The sequence below is a fragment of the Notamacropus eugenii genome, chromosome Y, assembly GCF_028372415.1.
Source record: "Notamacropus eugenii isolate mMacEug1 chromosome Y, mMacEug1.pri_v2, whole genome shotgun sequence".
NCBI lineage: Eukaryota > Metazoa > Chordata > Mammalia > Diprotodontia > Macropodidae > Notamacropus > Notamacropus eugenii.
This window is the reverse complement of record NC_092880.1, coordinates 4,280,504-4,294,107: the sequence shown is the minus strand read 5'-3', so window position 1 is coordinate 4,294,107 and position 13,604 is coordinate 4,280,504. Positions and strand designations below refer to the sequence as shown.

The following is a 13,604-nucleotide window of genomic DNA, read 5'->3' as shown; positions in this document are numbered from 1 at the left end:
CTCCCGTGGACACAACCTTCCTCTCCATCTTCTAGTCTGTCCTGACTGTGAATTTGCCACAGTGTGTCTCCAATTGGATTCCCCTCCTCCAAAATTTGGTCAGCTTCTCTTTATAGAAGTATGTGAAGGAGTTTGTCTGAGAACTTAGGTGAGTAGTTGCTCTCACTCGGCCATCTTGGCTCTGCCCCTGGAGACAAAGTTTTAGTTGAAACACAGAGGAAACAGAGGATGTCAGTATGCAGAGCGGAGAAGAAGAATGTCCAGATTAAAGGAGGAATTGGTGAGAGAAAGATTAGAGCTGAGGCATGGAGTGACTTTCACTGTTGTTGTTGTTGTTGTTATTTTTCAATAATATATAGATTTTTCAGTTCTCAGTAATCATTCCACAAGAAGAGTGACTTGCTTATGAATCAGCCAGTTAGTCAGTGTCATTGGTTAAAGAGGGCGAATAAACATAGCTTTAAAAGACGCACAGTTTAAAGCTGTGAAGGGCTTCAGAGTTTCTAGATTCACAGTATGCTGATAAAAGGCAAGAAAAGTTCATAGAAATTATATTAAGACTCTACAATCAATTTAGATGAATTAATGAAAATATAATCATTAAATGTTTGCTTTCTGCGAAACTATAAGATGAGCATTTGGGACACGAATAGAAATGGAAGACATCCTATACTCTCAAGATACTCACATCTCAATAGTTGGACGCAATGCATAGTGTTTTAAATCTAAGTCAGATGGAGACGTTGTGAAGTTTTCAATGTACAGCAACAAAATACACAGTAAGGGAATCTTCGTTAACATCATTTTTATATCTCTTTCTCAAGTTGAACCACACTTTCACAAAGTTTGATAAAACAATAAACTGCTTAGGAATTGCTAAAAAAAAAAAAAAAAAAAGGTTGGAAAGAAATTTGGCAGAAAGTAGGCACAGACCAACATGTTATACCACATAATAACATAGAATAAAAATAGGATTATGTTTTCCACATAGAGGATTATACCATAAGCAAATTAAAGGAGCATGAAAATCGGCACTTGCCTGTTCTATGGATAAGGGAAGTTTCTGTAACAAGATATATATTGTATTAAGGGAGGTGAAGTGTGTAATTTTTATTATGTCGAACGAATAAAATTAAACAAGCCAAACTAATGAACTTAAAATTGAAAGCAATAAAATGGGAAAAGTATTGTATCAAAAGTTTCTCTTATAAAAGCTTCAATTATCAAATGTGGAAAGTACTGAAAGAAGTCAACAAAAAATAACATTTTTTCCTTCACTAGATAAAAGAAACAAGTATACGTATATCAGTTATCAGTTGAAGAAATCAAAGCTATCAGTTTTCAAAGGAAAAATGCTCTTAATAATAATTAGAGAGAAGCAAGTTAAAACAACGTAGTAACTGTTTCACATTGATAAAATGGGCTAATATAAAAGAAAAAGGAAAATAGGCAATGATGGAGAGGCTATGGAAAAAAATATTTACACTAATTCACAGTTTGTGTATTTGTCAACTTGTCCAACCCCTCAGGAGAAAATTTGGAAACCATGCTAATATAAGACCTGGTGCTCTTGATACCACCACTGCAGTCTACCCATATGGGTGGAATTACTTTTACAGAGTCCAGCTATCGAAAAATACTGAAAATCATATTTTTAAGTTTAATACAGTTATGTTTCCAACAATACTACCCCACTAATAACAAGTTTTTCTTTCCTCTATGCAACTGTGTACCCAAAAATTCACTAAGTATTCTCAGTCTTGACATACATTTGCCCAGCTGCAGGTGGCTACCAAAATCAGGAATTAAGTATCTCACTGGCTTCAAAAGTTTCCCTTTTCTCACTAAGATTCAATCTTAGGAATGCTGTATATTTGAAAACGTAAAGTCAATTCTTTCCACGGGAGGGGAAAATCGTTCAGATTCAAAAAAGGACTAAAGTAAAGTGTGGGAAATAGACCTTCTGGCAGTGTCAGGAGAAAGAGGATTTTCCTCTGATACCGGTGGGTGATACTGCCAGTAGAGGAAACAGAGATCTGATTTCTTTAAGCTTTTTATTTACTTGTTTATATATCTATTTAATCATTTAAAAAAAAATCTTACTTTATTTATTTTTTTATTTTTATTTTTATTTGTTTTATTAATTTGATCGATAAAAATTTTATTTATTGATTCCTTTCCCCTGCAGCAGAAAATTGTCTAGAGGCCAGAATTAGACTACAGAGCCGAACATCCCCACATGCTTATTTTTTCTCCTTTCCCCTTCCAAGGTAATTGACAAGACTCTGCGGCAGAGGCAGGGGCACAGGCAGGGATAGCAGCAGCAGCCAAGAGGCTGACGTGTATGGGCAGAGCCACCAAAACCGTCATTCCAGGTAAGTGTCAAATGCTTCAGTGATCCTCAGTCAGAATCAAAGTCCTGGGAGCCGTCATAGTCAAACTCTTGGAGCACATCACAAGGATATTTGTTCCATTTCCTTGGTCTAATGACACTTCTTTCCTCATCAGTCAAACTGCCATATTCTTCATCAGACCCTCCACTGCTCTCTCGGTCATTGCTTCCTTCTTCCTCATTGTTTTCATCTTCTTCTTCATCATCATCTTCTTCAATTTCCTCTGCTTGATCATCTGCTTCCAGCTTGCACTCCTGACTGTAGGACTGTCCAGCAGTTTATTTTCAGTCAATCCTGGCGCAGACGTCTCCACGTCCTTTAGGTCATAATCATAGTCTTCTTCTTCCTTGTCTTGGTGCTCTGTTCCTTTTCCATCCTTGCAGACGGCCTGTAGCTCCCGGATCACCCTGACTGAACTAGAAATGATCACATGTGGATGAGATTTCTCAGGGCAGGTAGCAGGAATGGAGAGGGTCTCTATCTGAACAGCATCATCATGAATGATATGACAGAGTTGAAATTTTTTAGGGCCTCCTCTCTGTGAAGTTTGTGTGGCAGCCTCAGAGTCTGGCTTGTCTGTGTCAGCCCTGCCAGCAGAGCCCACAGCTGGCAAGGTTGCTTCTCCCTGTTCATATGCGGCCTGGCTTTTGGAGAGCAGGCGATGGCGGTCATCTTGCCAGGTCAGCAGCTTTGCAGTGAGGAGTTCGTAACGCATTCTCGGATGGCTTTCCAGAGAAGGAGTCAGGGCTCTGGTGGCCTTCTCTCTGGTCATGGCTTTTCTGGCATGCTTCTGAACAGGGTCATCCCGGGAGATCCCCTTTGTCACCAACTTCAAGATGTTCTCCTCGAGGGACCCTGGCTCTGCCACCTCTGCCCCCTCTTCCAAAGCCCCTATCTGTAGTTGTTTACACGCCAGCATCAGGGACTCGTTGAGACTCGCGCCGCACTTCCATCTCACCTGAGGCACCATGGGCGCCACACCCGCCTTCCTGGTCTTCGCACTCTTCTCCTAGACTTCGAAAGCCATTCGTGGCAGATTATAGATCTGTTGGGGCAGCTTGGCCTTGTTCTCCTTCAGCTTGACATGATTGTGTCTGGATTCCTCCTTCAGTCTTTGCAAAGACGGATATTCTTCATCCTTTAGGAACTGCAGCATTTTCCCACATTCAGAAAGAATGGAATGCCTCTCAGTGTCCTCATCCCGCTGAAGGAGGGTCTCTCTCTCACTTGGCCCAAAGCCCTTTCAAACTCCTCTCTTTTGTTCGCTAAGGCAGTGAGAGCCTCCTGGAGCTTGTCCTTGCCCTTGCCAGTGGCTGTTTCCAGGAGAAGCACTTGGTGATCCTTGTGCTCTGGAACTAACAACAGGAATCAGTGAAGACCCTCTGGTTTTCCTCACAGCACTGCCCTTTTTCCTCGTCTTGATCACAACTAGTCAGACTCACCGTACTCTGGCGCAAATGACATCGGAGCATTTGACTAGTGAGGGACAGATTTTGCCTGTTCCTGTTGGGTCCCAAGTCACTGACTTTCAGAAGCCCTCGGCATTGCGGACAAGTCATGCTTTCATTGGCTCCCTCACTGCACTGGAGAAGACACACTGTACAAAAGCTATGGCCACATTGGACAGTCACTGGGTGAGTGAAGTAGCCCCAGCACATCAAGCAAGTGAGCTCTGTCTTCAGATTTTCAAGTAGGGCCCTTGAGTCCGTGTTCTTAGGATTCTGATTCCTTCCTTCTCAGAGCTTCCACTCAGGACAGGACAGAGAATGCGAACGACAGAGAATGTGAACTCTTCCGTTAGAGCTCTGGAAGCAACTGATACTGCCCCAGAGCTGTGGAGGCCTTTGAAGGAGGCCTCCCCTACTTAGTTCCGCCCTTGCCTCCACCCACCAAGGCAGGGGAAGGCCTCCGTGGGCAGGGGACAACCAGGCTCTGCTCTACATCTCATTTCTCCAGCCTAGCACGTGATGTTGACTCATATCACTACGTCTATTCCATTTCTCAAACGCCACAATCCTTGCAGATGACTTACTCTCCATGTGTTCATGAAAGCCCCCTTCTTGCTGGGCATACTTCTTTATTCCTTGAGCAGATGTATTTTTCGTCACACTTTGGTGACTTCCGCCACTGGACTGGGAGTCCAAAGGGTGGGCGTATATGGCACCACATTCGCTCTTTTCTTTCTGAGCTCGTGTGGGCAAGGCGTTCAGTTGTCAGAGCCTGGCTTTCCTTTTGATTGCAACGCCAGGGCTGGATTCACTCAGGAGTTCCTAACCTGGATTCCCAGATGGCCACGGGGTGCATAAACGGATTTGATGGGGTCTGTGAAAGTGCAGGGGGTTTTTTTATATTTATTTATTTATTTAACTTTTAACACTCATTTTCACAAAATTTTGGGTTCCAAATTTTCTCCCCTTTTGTCCCCTCCCCCACCCCAAAACACCGAGCGTTCTAATTGCCCCTGTCTGCCAATCTGCCCTCCCTCCCTCCCCACCCCTTCCCTTTGGAAGGCAAGCAATTCAATATAGGCCAAATCTGTGTAGTTTTGCAAATGACTTCCATAATAGTAGTGCTCTGTAAGAACTAATTATATTTCCCTCCATCCTGTCCTGTCCCCCATTACTTCTGTACTCTCTTTTGATCCTATCCCTCCCCATGAGTGTTGACCTCAAATTGCTCCCTCCTCCCCCCGCCCTCCCTTCCATCATCACCCCCACCCTGCTTATCCCCTTATACCCCACTTTCCTGTGTTGTAAGATAGGTTTTCATACCAAAATGAGTGTGCATTTTACTCCTTCCTTTAGTGGAAGGTGATGAGAGTGAACTTCATGTTTTTCTCTCACCTCCCCTCTTTTTCCGTCCACTAATAAGTCTTTTTCTTGCCTCTTTTATGAGAGATAATTTGCCCCATTCCATTTCTCCCTTTCCCCTCCCAATATATTTCTCTCTCACTGCTTGATTTCATTTTTTTAAGATATGATCCCATCCTCTTCAATTCACTCTGTGCACTCTGCCTCTATGTGTGTGTGCATGTGCGTGTGCATGTGTGTGTGTGTGTAATCCCACCCAGTATCCAGATACTGAATAGTTTCAAGAGTTACAAATATTGTCTTTCCATGTAGGAGTGTAAACAGTTCAACTTTAGTAAAGTCCCTTATGACTTCTCTTTGCTATTTACTTTTTCATGCTTCTCTTCATTCTTGTGTTTGAAAGTCAAATTTTCTTTTCAGCTCTGGTCTTTTCATCAAGAATGCTTGAAAGTCCTCTATTTCATTGAAAGACCAATTTTTCCCCTAAAGTATTATACTCAGTTTTGCTGGGTAGGTGATTCTTGGTTTTAGTCCTAGTTCCTTTGACTTCTGGAATATCATATTCCACGCCCTTTGATCCCTTAATGTGGAAGCTGCTAGGTCTTGTGTTATCCTGATTGTATTTCCACAGTACTGGAATTGTTTCTTTCTAGCTGCTTGCAATATTTTCTCCTTGACCAGGGAACTCTGGAATTTAGCCACAATGTTCCTAGGAGTTTCTCTTTTTGGATCTCTTTCAGGTGGTGATCTGTGGATTCCTTGAATACTTATTTTGCCCTGTGGTTCTAGAATCTCAGGGCAGTTTTCCTTGATAATTTCATGAAAGATGATGTCTAGGCTCTTCTTTTGATCATGGCTTTCAGGTAGGCCCATAATTTTTAAATTGTCTCTCCTGGATCTATTCTCCAGGTCAGTTGTTTTTCCAATGAGATATTTCACATTATCTTCCATTATTTCATTTTTTTGGTTTTGTTTTGTGATTTCTTGGTTTCTCATAAAGTCATTAGCCTCCATCTGTTCCATTCTAATTTTGAAAGAATTATTTTCTTCAGTGAGCTTTTGAACCTTCTTTTCCATTTGGCTAATTCTGCTTTTGAAAGCATTCTTCTCCTCATTGGCTTTTTGAACCTCTTTTGCCAATTGAGTTAGCCTATTTTTCAAGGTGTTATTTTCTTCAGCATTTTTTTGGGTCTCCTTTAGCAGGGTGTTTACTTGTTTTTCATGCTTTGCTTGCATATCATTCAATTCTCTTCCCAGTTTTTCCTTCACCTCTCTAACTTGATTTTCAAAATCCTTTTTGAGCTCTTCCATGGCCTGAGCCCATGGGTGGGCTGGGATAAAGAAGCCTTGACTTCTGCGTTTTTTCTTGATGGTAAGCATTGTTCTTCCTCATCAGAAAGGAAGGGAGGAAGTGCTTGTTCACCAAGGAAGTAACCTTCTATAATCTTATTTTTTTCCCTTTTCTGGGCTTTTTCCCAGCTAGTGATTTGACTTCTGAGTGTCCTCTCCACCCCCACCTCGCCTCCAGATCCGCCCAGCCAGCATTTGGGGTCTGAGATTCAAATGCTGCTTCCCAGCCTCAGGGCTTTGGGCGGGGTCAGTGCTGCTGTTCAGTGTGAGATTAAGTTCAGGTGCTCAGGTCAGGGCAGGACCACCCCAAGGGCTCCATTCCCTCAGGGGGTTTGTGCAGAGAACTTCAACAATGGATCCAGGCTCCTGCCTGCTTGGGGAGCCCTGGTCTGCTCCCGACTCCGCCGCTGCCTCCCAAGGGGGCCTGAGTTATGGGGGCACCCTACTCCCCTCTCGACCCGCCAAAGAGACCCTCTCACCGACCCTTGTCACCTGTGGGTGGAGGGACCTGGGCGGCTGTTGTAGATTCTGTCCCTAAAGCCTGCTCGGATCTGCTCCTTTCGGCGCTGCACCGCTGAGGCAGGGTTGGGCTCTGCTCTGGGTCCGGGGCATGAGGGACCTTTTGCGAGAGGTTTTCAGGCTCTCTGGAGCAGAAATCTCGTCTGCTCCATTCTGTGGCTTCTCCTGCTCCAGAATTCCGAAAGTGCAGGTTTTTGAAGGCATCTTTCTTTCCACTAAGATCTAAAAGAACCTTTGCCTTCCCTTCAATTATTACAAAAGATATTGACTGGATCTGGGGTCCATGGACTTCACCAGACACGCAAACGTGACCAAGACACAAAAAAGCGAAAGAATGCTTGAGTAAAACACTTTCTAAGGTTGTTCCAGGTCGAATATCTACGTTTCAAGTCAAAGACTCTCACAGAGGAGGGTAGAAGCATCTGAGCATGGCTTTACTTGAACGAAGGGATGTGGGGGAGGACAATCACGTCAGTCAGGATGTGTCACTGTTCCTTGACTTCGCAGTGTTCTGACCTGTGAGGGAGAGCCAATGGAATCAACAAGAGGAATGAAGGGCAGCAGCATATGAAGGGGAGAAACCGAGTGAGTGCAAGGGGACTCAAGGCAGGCAACAGTCTAGAAATTGGACACCCGGAGGAAGGGATCAGGAGGATTTGAGATTTCTTAGCCTTCAGAATGTAGGGTGTCAGGATATGAATACAGGGTAAGAAGCTGAAGGAGCTAAAAGCCATAAAGGGCTGAGTCAACTTCTTTCTGGATGCTACGTTTGTGTCAGTCATGAGATCTGCGTCACATCTTCAACTGGAAGTCTTGACTACATGAGTGGCCTTGAAAAGTTAACACCAATGAGAGGTTTCTGACCAGGTAAGGAACAAACATTAAGTAAAAATTAAATGCCTAAGGAATCCAAGGTGTATCCCGCAATCTCTTGATTCTGAACATAAATCATGCCCACAAAGTTTGCTCACAAACATGTCCACTTGGCTCTGGCCATGCCCGAGGCCACTCACCACCAACAAACCTTGACACTAACGATAATGCTCTGGTCTCTCTAGAGCTAGAAAGCCTTTCAGAGATCCCAGGAGTGGCTCCCTCCTTCTACAGGTAAACGTATTGGGAGCCTGGGAGATTCAGTGAGTACCTGCTCTGTTCTCCCCAAACCTTAAACCTACTGCACTCTGAAACTGGGGATACAACGAGATCTTGCCTAAGGGATCTTCTGGACCCTCCTAGCTTGAGAATGGTTACCAAGAGTAACTGTGACTGTTTCCCTCCCAGACTAAAGTCTTTCTTTTTCTGGGCCTCATTAAACGGGCCATGCCCTGGCTGCTTCTTAAACAGTCCTATGCAATGAATGGAACGGTGACTCACCCTAAGTGAGTTGCTGCAAAGACCTTGGACTAAAGAGGCCAAGGTCTGCCAGTGCATGCCAGGTCATTTCCCGTCACCCTGAGGAATATCTGCTCACTGGATTCATATGGCTGTGAAGGAGAAGTGAGGCTGGTGACCTGCACAGCCCTCCCGCACTCAAAAGAATACTGAGGCTCTGACAACTGAGTGACTTGCCCGGCGTAGCTCACATAGAAAGCAGCGAAGGAGCCGTGGAAGTCCAGCCGTTTGACTCCAAGTGCAGTTTAGCAAATTCACAAAATTGTGGCAACGAAAAAAGAACAGATTTGCCTGGCATTTTTTCGAAGGAGTAAAGAATTGTCCCCAGCAGGAAGTGGGCTTTCCTGACCCCAGGAAGAGTTACCGAACTCCAAGAATCATGGAATTTGAGAAATGGTAGAGATGCAGAGACATGCTTACATATCTCCAGATGGACTCTGTCGGGCATTCATGCACTCAGATAGTAGAAAAAATATATAACCTTAGTTTCAGTGACCTCGAATGTACTAACTTCAGGTATTTAAAAAGTTGATCCTGAAAAAGGATGCAGATGCTTTACAAGGCTCCCAGTATCCTTAGCGGACACACACAGAAGAAAGTTTCAGGGATGTAGGACTAAAGGCACCTTCTATACTCATCTGAAAACACCAGGGAAACTAAAGCATTAAGGATCAATGCATTGCAACTAGAATATTTGGGAGTGCTCATTTATGTGTTTATTGACTAGACATGTGTGTCATAATAGAGGGAATTTTCAGTGAGAAATTTCCCTGTTTCACTGAAGATCAGAACTTGCTCTCCAAATTATTACATTATGAAGAATTCTGAGTTTTGTGAGTGGGAAGGATCACACCAGCCTATATGAAGAAAAAGGTAGAACCTGACAACAGATTTATTTAACTCCAAGACCAGTAAAATACACATCAAGTAACCATGCATCTTGTCATGCATCTAATATTTGACAAATATCTGTCAAATTTAATGAATAGAAACAGATTTTAATGAAATTTGCAAAAAACTTAATGTGAGTATTTTCTTTTCAGCCTGATGAGAAATCTTTGTGCACAATATGCATGTATGATTTATTCCTTCCTTTTACATTTGAACAACCTGAGGCTCAGAATGGTGTTTTTAATTGTCCTTAGTCCTTAGTGATACACTCAGAGGGAAGAGTTCATGATTCTAAGAGTAGTTCTTTAGGGTAGTTCTACCCATTATGAGACATGACCTTTCACGATACACACAGCAAGAAAGAAAATCTTGTTAAATTAAACTGAGGCTGAAACTTTTTGGGCACTTGGACAAAACTGAATATAACTAATTTCATCTGAGATTGACAACATTTTGTTTTGTTGGGATTTTCTTGGAAGATTTTAGTTGTACCTCAATCTAGCCTTCTGATTCTGTCATCTTTATTTTTGAGGGTACTAGCAACTTTCTAATCACCAAAATTTGGAATCTTTGGTGTCATTCTTATCGCGTCCCCTCTCTTACACACACACACAAACACACACACACACACACAAATACACACACACACACTGAGAGAGAGAGAGAGAGAGAGAGAGAGAGAGAGAGAGAGAGAGAGAGAGAGAGAGAGAGAGAGAGAATGTCCCTTCAGTTGCAAAGTTCCATCAATTTTTCTTATGGGACATATCTTCTCTACAACCCCTGTTCTCATTTGAAATTTTCAACTCTTTGGTGCAAACACTAAACACTTCTAACCAGCATTATTGTAGTAGCCCTGTGGGTAGTCTCCTTGTGTCATTCAATCACTTTTAAATCTCCTCCATCCTTCAATGAGCTATCAGGTTGCTCTTCCTAAAGAGTAGATCTGACCATGTCACCGCCCAAGCCCACTCAATAAACTTCAGTGGCTTTCTATTACAACAACGCTTAAAAGTAAAATCTGCTTAGCTTTTAAATCCCTCCATGTATTTGCTCCCTTTTTACTTTTCCAGTCTATTTATACTATAATCTCCCTTACTTCCTTAGAGAAAGATAGTTGGAACAGAGAGTAGAGTACTACACCCAGAGTGAGAAAGATTGGAGGAGTTTACATTTCATTTAAGATACAAACTCTGTTATCCTGACTACATCATTTAAACTCTGTCTGCCTCAACTTCTTTATATAAAAAGAGAAAATAATACCATCCTGTTCTTAGGGATTTTGAGAATAAAATTAGAAAACTTATTAAAACACTTGCTGTGACTCACAGAGAACTCTATTTCTGAGTGGACATTTATTTGGCATTTTCTCAATCCTGGATTTCTTTCTCTAATTAGCTTTGCCTCCCAGATTCTTTGTCGATACAATTCGTAGCTAATATCCCACATTATGCGACAGGAAGCTCTCAGTTCTCTTTAATACATGTACATTTCCCTTGAGGATATCATGCATAAATACATAAATACATGTGTGTGAAGATGTGTATGTTGTCTTATTTGACTGTGTGTTCCTTGAGAATAGACACTATTTACGCCTGGAGATGTATCCCCAATGATTATCACATTTCCTGACACGCAGTAGTTCCTTAATAAAATTTTATTGAGTTAAGGCCCCCATTTTATCACTGAGGAAAGTGAGGCTGAGAAGTGTTTGGGTATTTGATCATGGTCACATAATTAATACGTGTCTGACGCAAAATTTCAGTTCAAATCTTCTTGAATTCAAGTTTAGTAATGCTTAAATATGCATCAGTTCCATTAGTTGGAGACTGTAACACCTGAGGTTCTTATGCTTTAGGGAGGAAGATTATGAAATAATACTGTTGATATTTCTCAGAATTGTTTCAGGAAAGCTTATATAAAGATCTTCATCTATACTTATTAATTGTTTGATCATAGAAAAATATCCACTAAATCTAAACTTTTTTTTTCACAGAGAAAAATTTGAAATACTCATTTTTGCATTTCACTACTCATCCATTTGTGCTAAGGAATTTTTTAAGCTTTAAAGAACTATAAAATTGTGAGGCATCTTTATATCTTCACATCCTTCTTCTCTGCTTGTGAGTACCTCGTCTGGACAAGATGAAGTTCCATATCTTTCTTTGGCATTAACATATAGTGTGCAGGGACTATTTGTCTCCTTCTTACTGATGAGAACCAGTCCGAAAACCCTGTTCTCATTAGCTTTAAAAAGAGGGAAAATATAATTCCTCCACTTGCCTCTGTCCTGTTCACAGAAACAGAGGAGAGAAAAAAACCGAAATGAGAATTACTCCATCCCCACCGAGTTCATCCTCTTGGGAATTATCAGTGCTCCAGAGGTAAAGGTGGTCTTTTTTGTTCCCTTTCTCCTCATTTATTTAGTTATTATTGTAGCAAATCTTGGGATGATCATCTTAATCAGGATAAACCCACAACTCCATTTACCTATGTATTTCTTCCTTAGCCGTATGTCCTTCTCTGACCCCTGCTACTCCACAGCTATTGGCCTCAAAATGCTGGTGGACTTCTTTGCCAAAGACAAATCAATTTCCTTCATTGGTTGTGCTCTGCAATTCTATGTCTTCTGCTACTTTACAGATTGTGAGTCCTTATTGCTAGCAGTAATGGACTTTGATCGCTACATGGAAACAAGCAACCCTTTGCTTTATACAGTAAATATGTCTAGCCAGGTCTGCTACTTATTGATGGTTGGTGTCTACATGGTGGCGATGGTGGATGCTGTGGTCCATACTACTTTAATCTTCACACTGAGTTTCTGCAGGTCCAATGAGATTACTAATTTTTTCCTGTGGTATTCCTCCTCTTCTATTAATCTCTTGTTCTGATACCCATATCAGTGAGCTGGTGATCTTCATTGTCTATGGCTTTATTGAAATGGTCAGCATTTCAGCAGTCCTCATTTCTTATTGTTATATTATCCTCTCTGTGTTTAAGATCCGCTCCACTGAGGGCCGATGCAAAACATTTTAAACCTGTACTTCTCACTTAACTGCTGTCACAATCTTCCAGGGAACTCTCCTTTTTATGTACTTCAGGCCAAGTTCTGCTTATTCACTAGATCAAGACAAAATGACTTCCTTGTTTTATACCCTTGCCATTGCCATGTTAAACCCCTTAATCTATAGTTTTCAGAAACAAAGATGTGAAAGGAGTTCTGGGAAAACTGAAAAATTAAATGTATTCTTAATGATTTGGACGCTGTAGTGGGAGACTGGGTATCTGAGAGTCCAATTCAATTCATTAAAGATACACTAAGCCAATTGAACTGCTTGAAGTCTTATTGAAGTGACAATATTAACATATCAATATACAAACACTGAATCTCAAAATGTTAAAGGAACCTCAGAGTTCAGCTGGTCCAATCTATACCTAAACAATAATATATTCTATAGGATTATTGATAACTACCTAGATGTCAAATATTCCTTGGAAAGTAAAAATTTCCAAATGAATGTGTGTATATACATACACACAAAATATACTCATACAAAAAACCACATATAAACACATATATGCATGTACATATACACATATGAATGTATGTTTTATTTATATTATTTCACATACGTGAAAGATATGAGTAAGTGAGATTTTTTAGAAAATAGGACTATGAATCACAGATTATATCTTTACCTTCAGTTTAAAATGACAGAATGTTCTACATTTATCAGTGTCTCATATACCAACAAATCACTCCTTGAGACACAACACCTTATATGATGATTGTGGCTTTATTTCCTATATCTTAAAATTATTGTTACTTTACCCAGATATTTGATTTCACTTGTGTAAGAAGGTGCTGGTAAAGAATTATTCTTTTTACCAATTCAGATCACAGAGGAATTTCCCCGGTCACACAGCCAAATATGTTGTAATGATCAGACTTTTACCCAGGTGTTCATCACCAAGAGAACTGAACTTTATCTGCAATATGTCTGTGTTTTGATTTTCAAATGATCTAATATATAGAGTTTTGCAAATTTAAATGCCTTGTTGTGACTCTCTATGATTATATTGTTGCCTGAAATTTCCAAAATCTCTCTTGGAGCTCCTAAAGTCAAATCAACATGTGTTAAAAGTATGCATTCCAGTGGAATATTTCTATCCCTCTCATCATTGCTTTCTGTGTACACATACATATGTACACGCATATATGCACATATATATCCTACATTAGGGGAAGGTA

At 41.1% G+C, this 13,604-nt stretch overlaps 1 protein-coding gene and 1 pseudogene across 1 annotated transcript; one reads left to right on the top strand and one right to left on the bottom strand.

Annotated features, from left to right (window-relative positions):
- Positions 1–2,401: 2,401 nt before the first annotated feature.
- On the bottom strand, positions 2,402–3,593 carry LOC140516720 (probable RNA polymerase II nuclear localization protein SLC7A6OS). Its single transcript, XM_072627689.1, is given in 3 exon segments — positions 2,402–2,664; positions 2,667–3,402; positions 3,558–3,593. Coding segments are annotated over 3 exon segments (1,035 nt in total).
- A 257-nt stretch (positions 3,594–3,850) lies between these two features.
- On the top strand, positions 3,851–12,593 carry LOC140516718 (olfactory receptor 5W2-like; annotated as a pseudogene).
- The last annotated feature ends 1,011 nt before the right edge of the window (positions 12,594–13,604 follow it).